General features: G+C 37.6%; 1 protein-coding gene, 1 long non-coding RNA gene and 2 pseudogenes across 2 annotated transcripts; 3 read left to right on the top strand and 1 right to left on the bottom strand.

The window, feature by feature from the left end:
* Positions 1–922: 922 nt before the first annotated feature.
* LOC140962290 (serine/threonine-protein kinase SAPK1-like) lies at positions 923–4066 on the top strand. Its single transcript, XM_073421147.1, is given in 10 exon segments — positions 923–1287; positions 1377–1451; positions 1959–2060; positions 2690–2743; positions 2831–2923; positions 3002–3094; positions 3184–3288; positions 3385–3483; positions 3653–3733; positions 3735–4066. Coding segments are annotated over 10 exon segments (1014 nt in total). The 5' UTR covers positions 923–1167; the 3' UTR covers positions 3927–4066.
* A 3053-nt stretch (positions 4067–7119) lies between these two features.
* LOC140962373 (uncharacterized) lies at positions 7120–9126 on the top strand. The gene is made up of 3 exons (XR_012172532.1): positions 7120–7210; positions 7302–7359; positions 8934–9126. It is a non-coding gene; the product is annotated as an uncharacterized lncRNA (long non-coding RNA).
* Positions 9127–9128: 2 nt separating this feature from the next.
* LOC140963208 (cyclin-dependent kinase C-1-like) lies at positions 9129–9731 on the top strand (annotated as a pseudogene).
* Positions 9732–15237: 5506 nt separating this feature from the next.
* On the bottom strand, positions 15238–16607 carry LOC140963437 (ras-related protein RABH1e-like; annotated as a pseudogene).
* Between the last annotated feature and the right edge of the window lie 137 nt (positions 16608–16744).

Genomic DNA, 16744 nt, shown 5'->3' with positions numbered 1-16744 from the left:
ACATGAGACTAAATTGTTTGGTTTCATTTTCAAAAATATATTTCTTGAAAATATATTTTAGACGTACATTATGACTGAAATTCTAATTCACGATTGATTTTATTATCATTTCAAATTTATGATCAAACAAATATTCTAAATATAATGAGAAAATGTAATCAATAGCTCTGAAATTATTCCACCAAATTATATTAGGTTTCAAAACGTAGTTGGTTATCTCTAGTATATTCGTCTTTTCCGTTCGAGTTATTTCTTGACGATATGTATTGTGCTTAATCCATCAGTGCTCTATTTTGTTGTAATCTTATGATTCAAACCGATGTCTCTCGATTGATCGATTATAGAAGTGACTTTTGTGTTAATAAATTAAACATACGCTTTCTAAACAAAAAAACTACTGAAAGGTGGTTATTGAATATTTTAACGAGGGAAAAAATATTTTAAACACTTTTATATGAATCTTAAAAAAAATTATTTATCGAATGGTTTCTTCCATCCGTACACTCAATATCAAAAACAAGAACGAGAGTGAATTTGTAGCTCATTTGGTCATATCTACTAATCATGACGTGATAATATTCTTAAAAAACGATTTGTATCCAGGATTTTATACAATTTGTTTTAAAATTATTTGTAAACATACATCTTTTAAACTCATAATTGATATGTGTGTATGTATAGATATATTGGTCCTACTGAATGGATCTTACAGTTGTAATTCAAAAATATTCTAAATATATATTTTTTGAGAGATTATCTAGTGTAATTTGGTGGAGTAATTTCCCTTGTTTTGATACATCACAAGACTTCGCCAGTTTGGACAGAAAAAAGAAATCAATCGTCATCAATGACATGGCCAGATAGCTCAAAAAAAACCATTTTCCAACCACTACTACTACGCCACGTATACCAGAACAATTCTTTTGTCGTCGTAAATCCTGACTAAGAAGCTTAAGAATTTTCCAGCTTGCCAGACTTGGGCATATCACTGTTTGACAGCTCCCACGCAAACATTTTTTTTGATACACAAGAAGAAGCTGACCTTTCTCAATTCTCTTACACATAGTAATATAGCCAAAAAAAAAAAAAAAATTAAAAAGTGGAGCTGAGGTAGTATAAAATATAAATTCGATTCAAGGCTTTACTGTAATATCACTCAGTGGAAAAATGGAAAGATATGAGGTAGTGAAAGATTTAGGATCTGGGAATTTTGGTGTGGCCAAGCTTGTGAAAGATAAAAGGAATGGTGAGCTCAACGCTGTCAAGTACATCGAAAGGGGCAAAAAGGTTGCATTTTTATGTCCTCTTTCAATTCCTGTACGGCTAACCTTTATCCCGTTTTTGAAAATTTGTTTTATCCATTGATCTATTTGCAGATTGATGAGCATGTACAGAGGGAAATTATGAATCATAGGTCTTTGAAGCACCCAAACATTATTACATTCAAGGAGGTAAATGTCTACACCTTGATTTTAAGAATATAGATATTATGCCTGCTATATAGAGAAGATAGAAAGGATATATGAATGTTGAAATTTTCTGGGCATGATTGTGATTTTTTGTTTTGATCTTTGACTCGACCTGAGATAGGTCCAATAATTTGGTTGAGGGGGTACTTCGTTCTTTGATTTTTAAAATGTTATGGATAAATTTTAGATTTTTTTTTTTAAAAAATTCGAAACCACTCTCAACTCACCCAGTAAAGCCTGACTACTTTTTTTAAGTACCACTTATTTACCCGTAACATGCTATGGTAAAAGCCTAAAAGGGCATCAAAGATTTTTGGATTCTCCTTCATCAATGTTTTCTTTTCCGGGTTAAATTTTCGAGTATAAATGACTCATCCTAACCATGTGTTTGAAACTTGAGTATTCCTAAAAAGGTGAAATTTTTTCCAGTTTGTATCTTATATTGTTCTTAAAATAACTAGTCCAGAAGTGGCGTTTTGCATTTTTCAGGTCTTGCTTACACCTACCCATCTAGCCATAGTAATGGAATATGCTGCTGGAGGCGAGCTTTTCGAACGAATATGCAATGCAGGAAGATTCAGTGAAGATGAGGTACATTTTGTTCAAGAACGGGGCCAGCAATTTGATTTAAGGATCAAGAAACATTCATATTTGTATGTACAAGGTAAAACAACAAACAGGGGAAGGACGGTGGAAAATCTCTGGGAAAATTAAATTAATTGCAAGTTGTGGCATGCATTATGCGATTAAGGGCTCTTTAACCTAATAGCTAGAATTTTTGAATGCTCCAGCGTATGACCTAATACCAGTGCTCGTTTACAATGTATTCAGTGGAAGTGGTGACTTGGAAAGGACCATCATTGGGTTAGTGTTGATAAAAAGGAGCATGCTTACGTCATAGGTCAAAACTAAGCCACATATTCTAAATACTGATATGTGTTTAATGCCGCTTAAGTTGGGTTATCATGGACATCAATTTCCTCAGCGAATGGGCAATCTTACATGCCCCTCATTGTCACCATAACAAGTGATGGAGTGGTTGATGAACTTGAAAGATCTCCCGTGTAGCCTAATAAACTATTATTTTGGGTTTGAATTATGATCTCGAATTTATGGCATACCAACAATCTTGAAACTTAAAATATGGATGTCTTTATTGTTTTCATATAGATCAATATTTAAGCTTAAATTTGAACCTCATTTGTTTTCATCTATTTCAGGCTAGGTTTTTTTTTCAACAGCTGATATCTGGTGTCAGTTATTGTCATTCCATGGTAATTAGAACCCAACTTAACCAATCAAATTCGTTCTTCTTTATTCACACAAGAGAAAATGTGAAAGCCATAAATTTTCAAATGCAGCAAATTTTCCACAGAGACCTAAAGCTCGAAAACACATTGTTGGATGGGAGTTCAACCCCGCGTCTCAAGATATGTGACTTCGGATACTCTAAGGTTGTTTCTCTATCATTTTTTGAATAGGGCTAGTATGTACATGCAGACTTGGTTCTTAATTTGGGGTTCAAATTTCAGTCAGCTGTGCTGCATTCTCAACCAAAATCAACGGTGGGGACGCCTGCTTATATTGCTCCAGAAGTCTTATCAAGAAAAGAGTATGATGGGAAGGTAAATTTTAAAAATTGCTTCAGCTCTCCTTTTTTATGGGTGTCGCGAATAGTCTTAATTTGTATTGATACTATTATTGATTTTTAAAGATTGCGGATGTTTGGTCATGCGGGGTAACGTTATATGTGATGTTAGTTGGTGCTTATCCATTTGAAGATGCGGATGATCCAAGAAATTTCAAGAAAACAATAAATGTGAGTTGGTTTACCAAGTTAAAACATTAATTTGTTGACTTCATAATGTGCGTTTAATTTGATTAAACAAAAATTAATGTACTTCTCTTTTGCCAGAGAATACTTAGTGTACACTATTCAATTCCTGACTATGTCAGAATATCGAAGGAATGCAAGCATCTCTTATCTCGAATTTTCGTGGCCGACCCTGAAAAGGTCTAGTTTTTAATTTTTCTCAAATATTCAACAAGCCCCTCTTTGAGAAACTTAAACCGAAAAGGAATATGCTTTTAGTTTTCTAATGATTAACTTGAGGTTTTGAGCTGCATGTTCCTGCGGTGTGAGATTTTGAATGTTATGAATTATGATCAAATGGTTGTTGCAGAGAATAACAATCGGGGAGATAAAAAAACACCCATGGTCTATAAAGAACCTACCCATAGAATTGATGGAAGAAGACGAAAGTAGCTTGCAATGGAGACGATTGTTGTACTCAGAGTATTGAAGAAGCTTTGGCAATAATACAAGTGGCTAGGGAAGCAGGAGAAGTTCCCAAAAGTGGTGGAATTTTGTTGGGAGGAAGCACGGATCTTGATGAAATTGATGATGTTGATGTAGATGATGTAGAGACAAGTGGGGATTTTGTATGTGCTGTGTGAAATGGCTGTGTTTTGTGTTGTCTGTCTGTATATTTGGATCTCCTTTCTATCTAAACACGTGAAATATTACAATGTTATTTTTGTATGTTTTGAGCGTGAAGATAGGTGGGTGCCTTAATAAACGTGTGTTTGCGATGTTATCTTTGTCCCATTTCAAATTAATACTTGTGGGTATAGTATTGATACTAGACTATATATGCCCAACATCAACACATGACAATGTATTCTATCACTATAATAAATAGATTATAGCTTAGTTACTATTACTTAACAAATAGTTATTTAATAATTGAACGGAACTTTTTAAGCAAGATATATATAATACGCTTTAGTACATGATAAAGAAGTTCGTCCCGTTTCATACTTCCATGTATATGCAATCTATTTGAATGATATATTGGCAAGTGCCACTCAAAATTGAAAAACGCATTTTAACTTTGAAATCGTTAATGAATCAATAAAGTTTTAACTCAATTTACCACGGCTCAAAACTCCTCAACCCAGAACACTAAGAGTTTGTCTGCAATTACAGCGCAATCAAGCTTCCGATCACAAACAACAATTTGATCAATCCAGAATTTAGTGTAGAAAAGTAAAGAGAGACAAGATATACGTGGTTCGGCTTTTAATAACCTACATCTACGGGAGAGACCGATCTTTATATGTCACCAAAGAATCCACAGACTCCAATCAATTTCCAACACAAAAGAAAATCGAAAGAGATACTATTAGAGCTTATCTTTTCCTCTAATCTCTTCTTCATCGTTGATCCTTTCTTCAGCTGCTGCTTTCCGGCTGTTCTTGGTATGCTCTTCTAGCTGCTAGTCTTGTCAAAGATTGAGAGCGTCAATATGAATCACCAGAAAAACTGATGTTGTAAACCTTACCCCAATCGGTTATAAGCTCCAACGGATAGTATAGTCGGTGGGCTTGTACCCTCAACGAGCCTCGTTTTAAGTCTTGGCCAGAGACTTAAAATTCAAGTATAGGAAGCAATTTATATTGTCAAGCCCGCATCATATTAATTCCCAAGTTTTGATAGACACTTGCGACAAATCTCCACCTTATCTGATAAAGTTTTGGTCACCCGCTGTCCTTTAAGCTAGCTTCTTTCCACCACCCCAACTAAGTTTAAACAATGCTTATACTTGGTTTGAGGTAATGCTTTCGTTAATCACATCGGCTGGGCTATCCTCAGTGCTGATTTTTTCTAATTTCACCACCTTTTTTGCAACTACACCTTTTACGAAATGGAGCTTAACATTGATATGCTTATATCTTTCATGGAAGATTTTATGTTTTGACAAGTGGATAACAATTTGATTGTCACAATGGAGTATCACTTGTTCTTGCTTGATACCAAGCTCAGAAACTAATCGTTTCAACCAAATTGCTTCCTTTACTCCCTCTGTAATGGCTATGAATTCTGCCTCGATTGTTGAAAGTGCCACATGTTGGTAATCGGTTTTCTCGTGTCCAAAACGCAACGAAAGTTTTTTTAAAAATTTATTTGACACTCAAATAACATCTTTGGATACTCGTATAGTTTGAACAAATTAAACATTCATAGGACGATTATGAATATACCTTTATTGAATAAATCACTCGGAACCAACTATTCCGAGATTAGCGGAGACAACTCTTGCAGTATTACCTACGAACGATCTTCTTGAAATCTTCTTTCTTCAATCTCCAATCAAGTCCACGACTTGAATAATTGTTTCCCCTCTAAATTGCACTAGAAAACTTAGAAAAAATTTAACGTTGAGATCAAAAGAAGGTTGACGTCTCAAACCCTAAAATTCTTTAAGGTGGCCGAAAATTTGGAGATTTGAGATTTTCGAAAATCACCTTTGTGTGGAGGCTAGGGTTTGTTGCCTTTTAAACATGAGTGCTTAACCTAATTTTCTTAATTATAGGTTTAGGGTTTCATGATTAAATGAAACACTGATGAGCTTAGTTAATTAATTTTGATTAGTCCAACTAATTTAATTAATTAAAATATCCCAAAGTCCATTAAAAACTTTAATAAATTAGTATGTTAGACTTGTACTCCTATAAACCCAGTATGCATAATCTTTCATAAACTCAACATTTGAGTTTAATATCTTAAACTCTCAATTTTCAATAAATTCAATTCCTTGAATTTATTTTCTCCAAATTTTAATTTTTATTATCTCATAATTTAATATAAATTCAACTCTTTAAATTTATTGTCTCAACGAAACAAATGATCCAGTACTTGTGTGACCGTCAATGGTTCATGGATACAACTACTTGTGGGTTCACAACTCTTTGTGATTCAGGTAAGAGCGTCTAGCAGCATCGCCACATGATTCCCTAGGTATCACCGATAGTGTCTGTAAGAATCAATCGATTATGATTAACGTACAGTACGGTCTCATCATATCATATATCCCGATTGAACCTACAACAATTGGTTCATCGAGTGTTGCATATTAGATTCGATAGCTATGTGATACATTCATGAAATATTCATAGTGTCATCATATGTACAATTAGAGAACTCTTGTCCCTAATGTACATCTTAAACTCTGGTCAAAGATTTCACGCACTACTATTTCGTTAGATCACATAGGATATCCATACTCATAGGTGAGCGGAGAATTCCCGACTACAATGCACTAACTCCTACACATATCACAATAACACCCGACCTCGCCACCTTGTGACCCTCGCGGAGTCGGTAAACAAGTCAAAGCACAATCCTAGTATGTAAAGGCTCAGTATTGTCCCGGGTCCTAAAGACTAATGATGTACAATCATAACCATGAATTTTTCCTCTCGATGAATAATAATCACTTGGAAAGTCCGAGAGAGGGTTGTTCGGTATAATCATCATATGATTATACATTTGCATGATTAGACATCTCTATGTCTTTACTATGAAACATGGTACACAACATCACATATGCTAGTCTCAAGCTCAAGCGGCCTTCATCCTTGTTTTTAGACGGCTGAATCGACTAGGAACAAATTTAAAAAATATATAGTGTTTATGAATGAGTTTCAAGATCGAAGTACGATTCATTTATATTAAAGTATAATCAAGATCTTTATTTATGTTGATTACATTTGTATACAAATAAAGTAAAACGAAATCATGAAATAGATTATTATATTAAAATAAAGATTGTTTAAATAATTAAATAAAATTATTAAAATATCATATGTATTTGGCCTGGTGTTTCCAAGATCCCCTGGTATAACAAGTTCAAGCCTGCACGTCAAATGAAAAGACGAACTCGAGAGTTTTTTAGACAGTTAAGCATATTCTCTAATGTTGTGGAATGCTCGATTAAGGACAGCTTTTTTTATGCATAATATTATGTGTTCTGTTGATCATCTCTTCAGTTTTGACCGTCATGCTCTGGAGTTATTGGAGAACATGCTGGTTCTAGATCCGGCTAAGGTATTTACTTGTCTATGAACTTGGTCAAAATCCTCGAATATAATTGCATGCATTTGTGTCTCATTTCGTGGGATTGTTCACCTCACAAACTAAAAAAGTCTTTAATTTTGCTTTGTTCAAAACCAAGGATTGAAACACAAAATTGTATAAAATAGCGGGGAACATGATTGGGAGATGCTACCTGCAGCTGGAGATAATTTATAGAGATATAGTTTGGGTGATTGATAGATGCAATACGGTCATTGTTGTGATTACAATGTTTTAACAGCAAATTCATGGAATCGAACAATATAAGAAATTGGAACTGAATGATTGAGGTTTAGATTAAGAAATTGGAAATTAATATGAGAATCCTTAAACAGACAAGGATTTGCCATTAAAGCAATGGCTGTTGACAAGGGAGAAAACTCTAAAGGGCCTGCAGTTGAACCTTAAGTCTGCCCTACCCCCACATTTCTTTTCAAACCCTAAAATGCTTGAACTCTAGATCGTATTGGCTAGCTACCTTTGGCGCACTATATCTCTGGATTAAAATTGCTACACAAGCCTAGCTATACGAGGAATTGTTTTCTTGATCCATCAAAACCAATGAACGGTTGGTCCTGTCATACTATGTCAAAATATTGTTTGGTCTTTTCCGAACCATTTAAGGTTGGCATTTCCATCCAGCTTAAAGCTTGTTTAAGTTATTCAAACCCCTCTTTTATACTATAGTTCCATGTGTTTGCATTGACTACTATTTACATCTCTGCATGGTGCTTCAGATCCTTTCCCTTGCCAGTGGCTCCTTAGGAACTCCCTGTCCAAAGTTTTTCCTTCATCCTTTTCCAATCTTCCAGTGCTCCTGAGGATTTGTGGATACCATCTAGTTGTTCTTGACTACTTTTCTCTTATTCATCCAACCTAGTCACCATTTTCCCAATACCTCAGTTTTTTCTCTGCTTTTGTGGTGATCATCATCGTCAAGGAGAATCCGAATGACTGGTCAGATTTTTTGCTGGAGTTTCAGTCTCAGCAAAAGCATCCTCCTATCTAGGAAGTTGAGGACAATAAGTAAAACAGTGAACCCCAAAGGAGAGTCCAACCTGACCCCCAGAACAAGAATCGGCTAAGCAAATTGACCATGCTTCACTCCATGTCAATTTGACGTCAGCTCCTTTGCTTACCGACCCTTGCACCTTAAGAAGAATACCAGTTTTTAACCTGGCCGAAGAAGCAACTAGAATTGACTTCTTTCTTGGACCAAGGGATCGTTCAGGACCAGTACGGAGCAATATCCTCTTAAACTTTTCCAAAGACCAATATACCTCAATGACTGAGAGCAGGGAGATGCACCTTACTGTTGCCTGTGTGATAGAAAGTGATACATGCTGAAATTCTGTTGATTTGGTTGAGCTAGTAGGAAATGAAATCAGACACGGGATAGTTTTTTCCTGAAAGAGTATGGCTTAAATTTTCTAGCGCGCCTTCTTGAACTAATTACATGGATATCCATTTTACTTTCCATTTCCATAGGTATTTTACTGGTCGTTTTTGAAGATCTAAATTGTTCACTTCTGGTTTTTTTTTTTTAGACTGCAGTTGACCCCCAAAAGGAAGGAGTATCAAGCATATTGTTAATTTCAGAGCTTTATCATTTTATTTAACAATTATGTTAATCAGTTGTCAAATTCAAACACGTCGCACTATGTCCAAGCTCTTGGTATCTACTTTAGAACATTTATATGCTTCATGATTTCATGTCTTCCATCTTAAACCTGAATTTTTACAGCTTGCCAAAATATGATTCCTCGCATGAATTCCAGACAAAGAAAAAAAGGCAGCAGCAGCGACAAAACGAAGAAATTGCCAAAAGACAGAAGTCACAGCATCCACAATAGCACGCTCGCCTGCCTCCCATCCAACAGACGGGGCAACCTCATGCTCAACACAGGGCTGGACCTGGTCATCCAATGAACAATTCTCAGCCTCCTCTGCCTGCTGTTCCTAGTCATAATCAGTATGGAAAATCTCGTGGGCCACCTGGTGGACCTAATAGATACCCCCAAAGTGGGGTCACTGGTTCGTATTACCAAGATCGTGGAGGTCAGAGTGGAGCATAAATTAGTGGGCCATATCCCACGCAGGGACGAGGGGTCCCATATGCTGGAAATAGTGCTCCGCCTAATGGCCCTCAAGGAGCTTCAGGCGGATACGGAGCTCCCCCCAATTATCCACAGAGTGGTCAATATGGAGTTTCAGGTGGCAGAGGCCCAAATCCGATGGGGGGAAACAGAAACCAGCAGTTCGGCTGGCAACAACAGTAGAATAGGCAAGTAATCGGTGCACATGAGATGGTGAAGGATCGAAGCAGTTTGCATTTGATGCAGCTACATCTTGTTGGTCCCACGTGAGGAATTTGAGATAATAAAATCCGAAAATAAAGAATAAACTAGACACCGAGATTTACGTGGAAAACCCCTAAAAATTATTAGGGTAAAAACCACGGGCAAGATGAAAAGAATTTCCACTATAATATTTTGTGGTGTACAACTCACTCACTGTGTTTCCAAAGAGAACACACACTCTCTTAATACAGGAGAACAAACACCTCACAAATATTATAGAATATTATAAGATGAGAGAAAACTCGAAGAAGGGATTAAGAATGAGATACACCAACTGATGAAGGAATGCATCTATTTATAGATGCAATTCCTCATCTGAACGTAACCTTCCGTTTCAAAATTTGATTAGGCCAATTTGACAGTTGTTTTGCCAACCTCCACGTTTTCCATAACATGCAAAATGTGTTGTCCCCGCCTCATTTAATTTTTGCCGACATTTCTCCCACTTGGAGATTTGATTGAGAATCAAACACATCTCCACACATCCTTTCAATCTTGTCATTCCCCTGCTGCTTACGTTTCTGCTAGACCACTTGAGGATCTACACCATTCAAACTTATCAGTGTTCACTGGCTTGGTCAGAAAATCAGCTATGTTATCCTTTGTATGGATATTATGCATATCCACGCTTCCTTCTTCTACTACTTCCCGTACAAAGTGAAATTGTACTCCAATATGTTTCGTCCTGGAATGAAAGGCTGGATTCTTTGCAATGTGCAAGGCACTCTGACTGTCACAAAACAAAGGAACATTATCTTGTTTGTGTCCGATCTCCTCCAATAACTTTTTAATCCATATTGCCTCCTTGCAACCTTGAGGAGCTGCCATGTATTCTGCCTCTGTTGTAGATAACGCCACAACTGTATGCAGTTTTGAAACCCAGCTTACTGCTCTCCCTACAAGTGTAAACACATAACCAGTAGTAGATTTCCTCTTATCAGGATCACCTGCATAATCTGAATCGACATAGCCCCTGAGTGTAAAATCTGATCCTCCATAACATAATGCAGGATTTGAGGTACCCTTAATGTATCTAAGGATCCTCTTGCTTGAGCAATGTCTGGTCTTGTACAGATCATAGCGAACATCAAACTTCCCATTGCTGATGCATATGGTACTCGAGACATCTCCATCCTCTATGATTCACTGCTAGGACACATCTCGGAGCATAACTTGAAGTTAACAGGAAGAGGGGTCGATATTGGCTTGCTATCTTGCATGTTGAAGCGTTGCAAGACTTTCTTCAAATAATTTTTCTGGGAAAGCCAAATCTTTCTGTTACTTCTATCTCGGTGAACTTGCATCCCTAGAATCTTGTTTGCTGGTCCCAAATCCTTCATATCAAATTCCCTAGCCAACTGTGCCTTCAATCCTTGGACCTGATCTTTGTTGGGGCCTGCTACCAACATATCGTCCACATACAACAGCAAAATGATATAATCATCACCAGACTTCTTGAAATACGTACAAGGGTCTGCACTCAGTCTGTTGTATCCAAGGCTCATGATATAGGAATCAAATCTCTTGTACCAACACCTTGGCGCCTGTTTGAGACCGTACAGAGATTTGTTCAACCTGCAAACCAAGTTCTCTTTGCCTTTTTCCGCAAAACCTTCTGGCTGGAGCATATAGATTTCTTCTTCAAGATCTCCATGAAGAAACTCCGTTTTCACATCTAGCTGTTCTAGATGTAGGTCAAACACCGCACACAATGACAACACTACTCTGACTGTTGTAAGCCGAATCACAGGAGAAAATATCTCATTGAAGTCAATGCCTTCTTTCTGAGCATACCATTTTACCACCAATCTAGCACGATACCGCTCCACTTGATTATTGCCATCACGCTTGATCTTATAGACCCATCTGTTTCCAATGGCTTTCCTTTCTCGTGGTAGTGTAACAAGATCCCAAGTTTTATTCTTGTCTAATGCCTCCAACTCTTCTTGCATTGCTATCATCCACAAGGATACATCCGAGCTTTGAGTAGCCTCGTGGAAACTCGATGGCTCACCATCCTCTGATAATAGACAATATGCAATATTGCTTTCAGTGACATAATCTGAAAGCCAACCTGGCGGTCTTCTGTCTCGAGTTGACTGCCTCACATTGGAAACTTTAGACTCAATATGTTCTTGTTCTTCATGCTCTGGTACTGCTTCACAAGAAACTTGACCTTCGTCCGTCTTATTTTACACCTGAAATATAGTAGTTTCTGAATTCAGTGTGCCTTTGTCTCCCTTTACTTTATCTTCCTCGAAGATAACGTCCCTGCTGATGACAAGCTTGTGAACAATAGGATCCCACAAGCGAAACCCCTTTACTCCATCAGCATAACCCAAGAAGATACATTTTCTGGATTTCGAATCCAACTTCGATCTTTCTTGCTCATTGTGCAGAACGTACACCGGACTTCCAAATGTATGCAAATGAGAATAATCCGTCGGCTTCCCAGTCCACATCTCCATCGGAGTCTTCAGATCAATCGCCACTGAAGGAGAACGATTGATAATATAACAAGCGGTTTTGACTGCTTCTGCCCAAAATGACTTGTCTAGACCCGCAGTCCTCAACATAGCTCTTGTTCTGTCCAACAAGGTCTTGTTCATCCGCTCCGCCACTCCATTCTGTTTAGGTGTGTAAGCCGTTGTGAACTGTCTTTTGATGCCTTCATGTTGACAATATGCATCAAACTCGTCACTGGTATATTCTCCTCCATTGTCAGTCCTTAGACACTTGATTTTCTTTTCTGAATCAAGTTCAACCCGCGCTTTGAAATCTTTGAAGATCTGGAAAACATCTGATTTCTTCTTGATTGGATACACCCAACATCTCCTAGAGAAATCATCAATGAACGAGACAAAGTATCTCGCTCCTCCTAGGGATACAACCGGTGCTTGCCAAACATCCGAATGAATCAGCTCCAATATGCTTTTGCTCCTGGCAGTAGAAGTGCCAAACTTTAATCTGTGTTGTTTACTGGTAACACAATGCTCACAAAAGGGTAGTGACACTTTTGTAAGTCCCGGCAGCAGCTTCCGTTCTGAGAGAATTTTCAACCCCCGTTCTGACATATGCCCGAGCTTTCTATGCCATAACACTGTTAATTCTTCTCCTGAACCATTTGATGCAACAGCTAGTTCTGCCTCTTTGTGTGTTTCTCCCAAAAGTACATACAGATTTGCAGCAACCTTTTCCGCCTTCATAACCACAAGCGCGCCTTTCACAATTTTCATGATCCCGTTCTCGATACGAGTTTTGCACCCGATGTCATCCAATTGCCCCAAGGACAAAAGATTTTTCGTCAGTCCTTTCACATGTCGTACCTCCAGTATGATGCGAATGGTGCCATCAAACATTTTAATTTTGATAGTACCGACCCCAGCGATTTCCAAGGCATGATCATTTCCCATGAATACAGATCCTCCTGAGACTGGTTCATAATGATCAAACCATTCTCTCCGAGACGTCATGTGCCACGTCGCTCCTGAATCCATAATCCATGTGTCACAAAATTTGTGTCTGCCTTCTGCAACTGTTGCTGCTTCGCTGAATAATATTTCACCACTGCCTGAAGTACTGGCTACACATTTCCTTGAGAACTCTTGTCAATACTCGTACACTCTTTCTTGAAGTGCCCTTACCGCCACATTTAAAGCAGTAAATATTTTTCTTCTTACTTCTTGACTTTGATCTACCTCGTCTTTGGCTCCCACTGGAGTCACGGTCCATGAATCTTTCTCTTATCATCGGTAAAGCCTCTGTCTGCTTCGATGTTACCAACCTATCTTCCGTATTCTTGCGTCGGCTTTCTTCTTCGAGAACCACAGTTAAGACATCGTCGAATCTTAGAAAGCTCATAAGAATATTGTTGGTAATGTTGATGATAAGTTGATCATATGAATCTGGAAGACTTTGAAGTAGAAGCTCCGCACGTTCATTTTCCCCTATTTTATGCCCCATGGAAGTGAGTTGAGCAAATAGAGTATTTAGTGTGTTGATATGGTCGGTCATCGATAAGGATTCCGCCATCCGAAAAGTATAAAGTCTTCTCTTTAGGAAAATCATGTTGTGTAGGGACTTGACCTCGTACATCTTTGTCAGAGTATCCCAGATAACTTTTGCTGTTTTTATCTCAGAGATACTTGACAGTACTTCGTCTGCTATAGCCAAGTGTAAATTGACAACAGCATTATCATTCATCTCATTCCACTTTCCATCATCCGTAATCTCCACCGGTCTATCTCCAATAGCCGCCAAGCAATTCTCTTTTCTTAAAACTGCTTGTATCTTTATTTTCCACAGCATAAAATTGCTTCCATTGAACTTTGCTATCTCGTACATGCCCGCCATTATGTCTACAACAATTTTAGTAGACTAGACAAAATAATCCCGCCTTAAATAAAAAATCTCAAAAAATCTTTTCTGATGTGGAAGATCAGTCTAGGCTGCAACCACAGAGCATACTCAGAATTTTAAGAAATTTTAAACCAAGGCTCTGATACCACTTGTTGGTCCCACGTGCGGAATTTGAGATAATAAAACCCGAAAATAAAGAATAAACTGGACACCGAGATTTANCATCTGAACGTAACCTTCCGTTTCAAAATTTGATTAGGTCAATTTGACAATTGTTTTGCCAACCTCCACGTTTTCCATAACATGCAAAATGTGTTGTCCCCGCCTCATTTAATTTTTGACGACACAGCTTTGGTAATGATGGGTTTGGAATTTTTTACCAGATATGTATAGTCGTTTGTGGGGCTCTATGTTTTATGAATCTGCTCGTTGAATTGGATCTGTGTCCGGGAGACCGCTGAACATTGTTTGGAGAATATGCATCGGTAATAAGTACTTTCCAACCTTGACACGAGTGGTGACAGTTTTTTATTACCCTCCTGTTTTGACTTAATATGTTGGCGATGAATGAAATTTTTGTGTGCTGCATAAAATTGAGAAGCTCTATTAACATAGCCTTGGTACTAAATATGTGTGTGTGTGTGTGTATCTAGTTCTATTTTATATCAAGATTTCAAGGTTCTATTGGTTTCAGACTAGGTTGTAGATGGGTAGGATGTGAGATCATGGTACGCGTTAACTTGTTTTTTGCATTTTAAATTCTATGTTATTCTTAGTATTTTTTTTTATCAACTGTTTGTTTTACATCAATAATAGTAACTAATTATATAGTGATTATATGAGGCTGGCGAGTGGTGACCAGCCCAGATAAGTGACGGATGGTTTTCGCTAGAATTTATGTGCATTGGCTATCCAAAGTTGTCAACAAGCATATCAAGATACGAAATCTAGAACTTCTGTTTCCTACGATGTCACTTCGATATGGCATGATTGGTGCAAATAACTCGCGTAACGTACTCTGAAGGCAACGACAAATATCCTTTAGACCAGCCAAACTGTTAGTTTCTTAGGCACAGGTTCAGGTGTGTAAAGGTGGATATTTAAACATAATGACAAATGCGATCCGGCAACCTCAACGCAAATGAGTATGTGCCACCTTGAAGGAGGGAAATTATGGAATCAGTCTTAACCCTGCTATAAAAAAAAGTTAAAAAAGAGAGAGCTACAGATGGAGCTAGTGAACCATCCCATCCTCAATGATAGTTAGCTTCATACTGTGTTAGCAAAAGATTTTTCCCTCTTAAGTCTGCCACAATCTTTGTCTACCCATTATTAATATCCATGCACTTGATATGACTCGAACTGAGCATATTTTCTAGCATGCACAGCCGCCCTCCTTGTTCTGCATGTGATGTGTGAGTGGTGGGCTTCAAATTCACATCAACCATGTCCTCCTGTTTTGTTGAGGAAAGAGTTTCCATTCCCGGCAATGCTGCGGCTATTTTCCTGAACAGAGGCTGCAATACAACTTGAACCAATAAGCATACGCCAAAAGAATCACAACTTGCATCAAGAAACTGACTTCAAACCAAAAAAGAAAAAAGAAAAATTGTGATGACAGAATAAGTATTAGTGTATGATCAAGGATAGCGCTTTCTGGGTAACTGCCCCTGCGTAAAAATAGTTACAATTTTCTCGAACCTTTTAATTTACTTCGTCATATGTATGAAAACCTTGCCCTCCACCCCAAAAAGTTTTGGAATTTCGAGAATCACAACAATGTATGAAATTAAACTGCTCAAGCAGTATTATACCTTTATGTTGAAACCAGCTTTAGCACTAGTTTCTATAAACATGATGCCAACTTCACGAGCCTTTCCATCTCCTTCTTCAATTGACACTTACCTTTTATTCACAATAAGAAGCATAATCAAACCAACAATAAGTAGTGCATCATAAGTAAGTTACATTTACTTCCTCACCTTTTGTCAACAAGATCAGTTTTATTCCCCACGAGAACAATAATGACGTCACTACCACGTTCTGTCCGCACTTCCTCGATCCACTTTGATGTATTCAGAAATGACTGTCGGTCTGCAAAAATCGATATTGGATTAAAATCAATAACACTAACACCTTGCTTCTAAGTGTTGGGGAAAAAAATTTTAATTTGCATGATGGAAAGTGGAAACTCTTGCAGGAGGACTTTCAATGTTCGTGGTGAACAGTGTGGTTATGGATGGAACAGGAAGGATGAGTATGTCACCAGGCATAGCAACTAAAATAACTTACTAGCTACATCGTAGACAATCACTGCAACCGAAGAATCTCTGATGTAGCTTGGAATCAGACTCCTGAATCTCTCTTGACCAGCAGTATCCCTGTTAGCATCAAGTAATAATTTGTAAATGCTGTAAAACTGAAGTAAGCATCCAGAACTTAAACAATGATAATATGTGAAATGTGAAATATGAAAATCTCTTCTTGGATAGCCCATGCTTAATAACATGAAATGAAATGAGTGGTACAATGTCGATGGCTACAAGACCTTAAAAGATATTTTTAAAACGACTCAAAAGACATAATTTTGATGCATGTGTTAGAGTAGATGCCCTGCAAGTCAACTGTTGACTAGGGAT

The sequence above is a fragment of the Primulina huaijiensis genome, chromosome 17 (genome assembly GCF_012295235.1).
Source record: "Primulina huaijiensis isolate GDHJ02 chromosome 17, ASM1229523v2, whole genome shotgun sequence".
NCBI classification, from domain to species: domain Eukaryota; kingdom Viridiplantae; phylum Streptophyta; class Magnoliopsida; order Lamiales; family Gesneriaceae; genus Primulina; species Primulina huaijiensis.
This window is presented reverse-complemented; position numbering and strand designations above follow the sequence as displayed.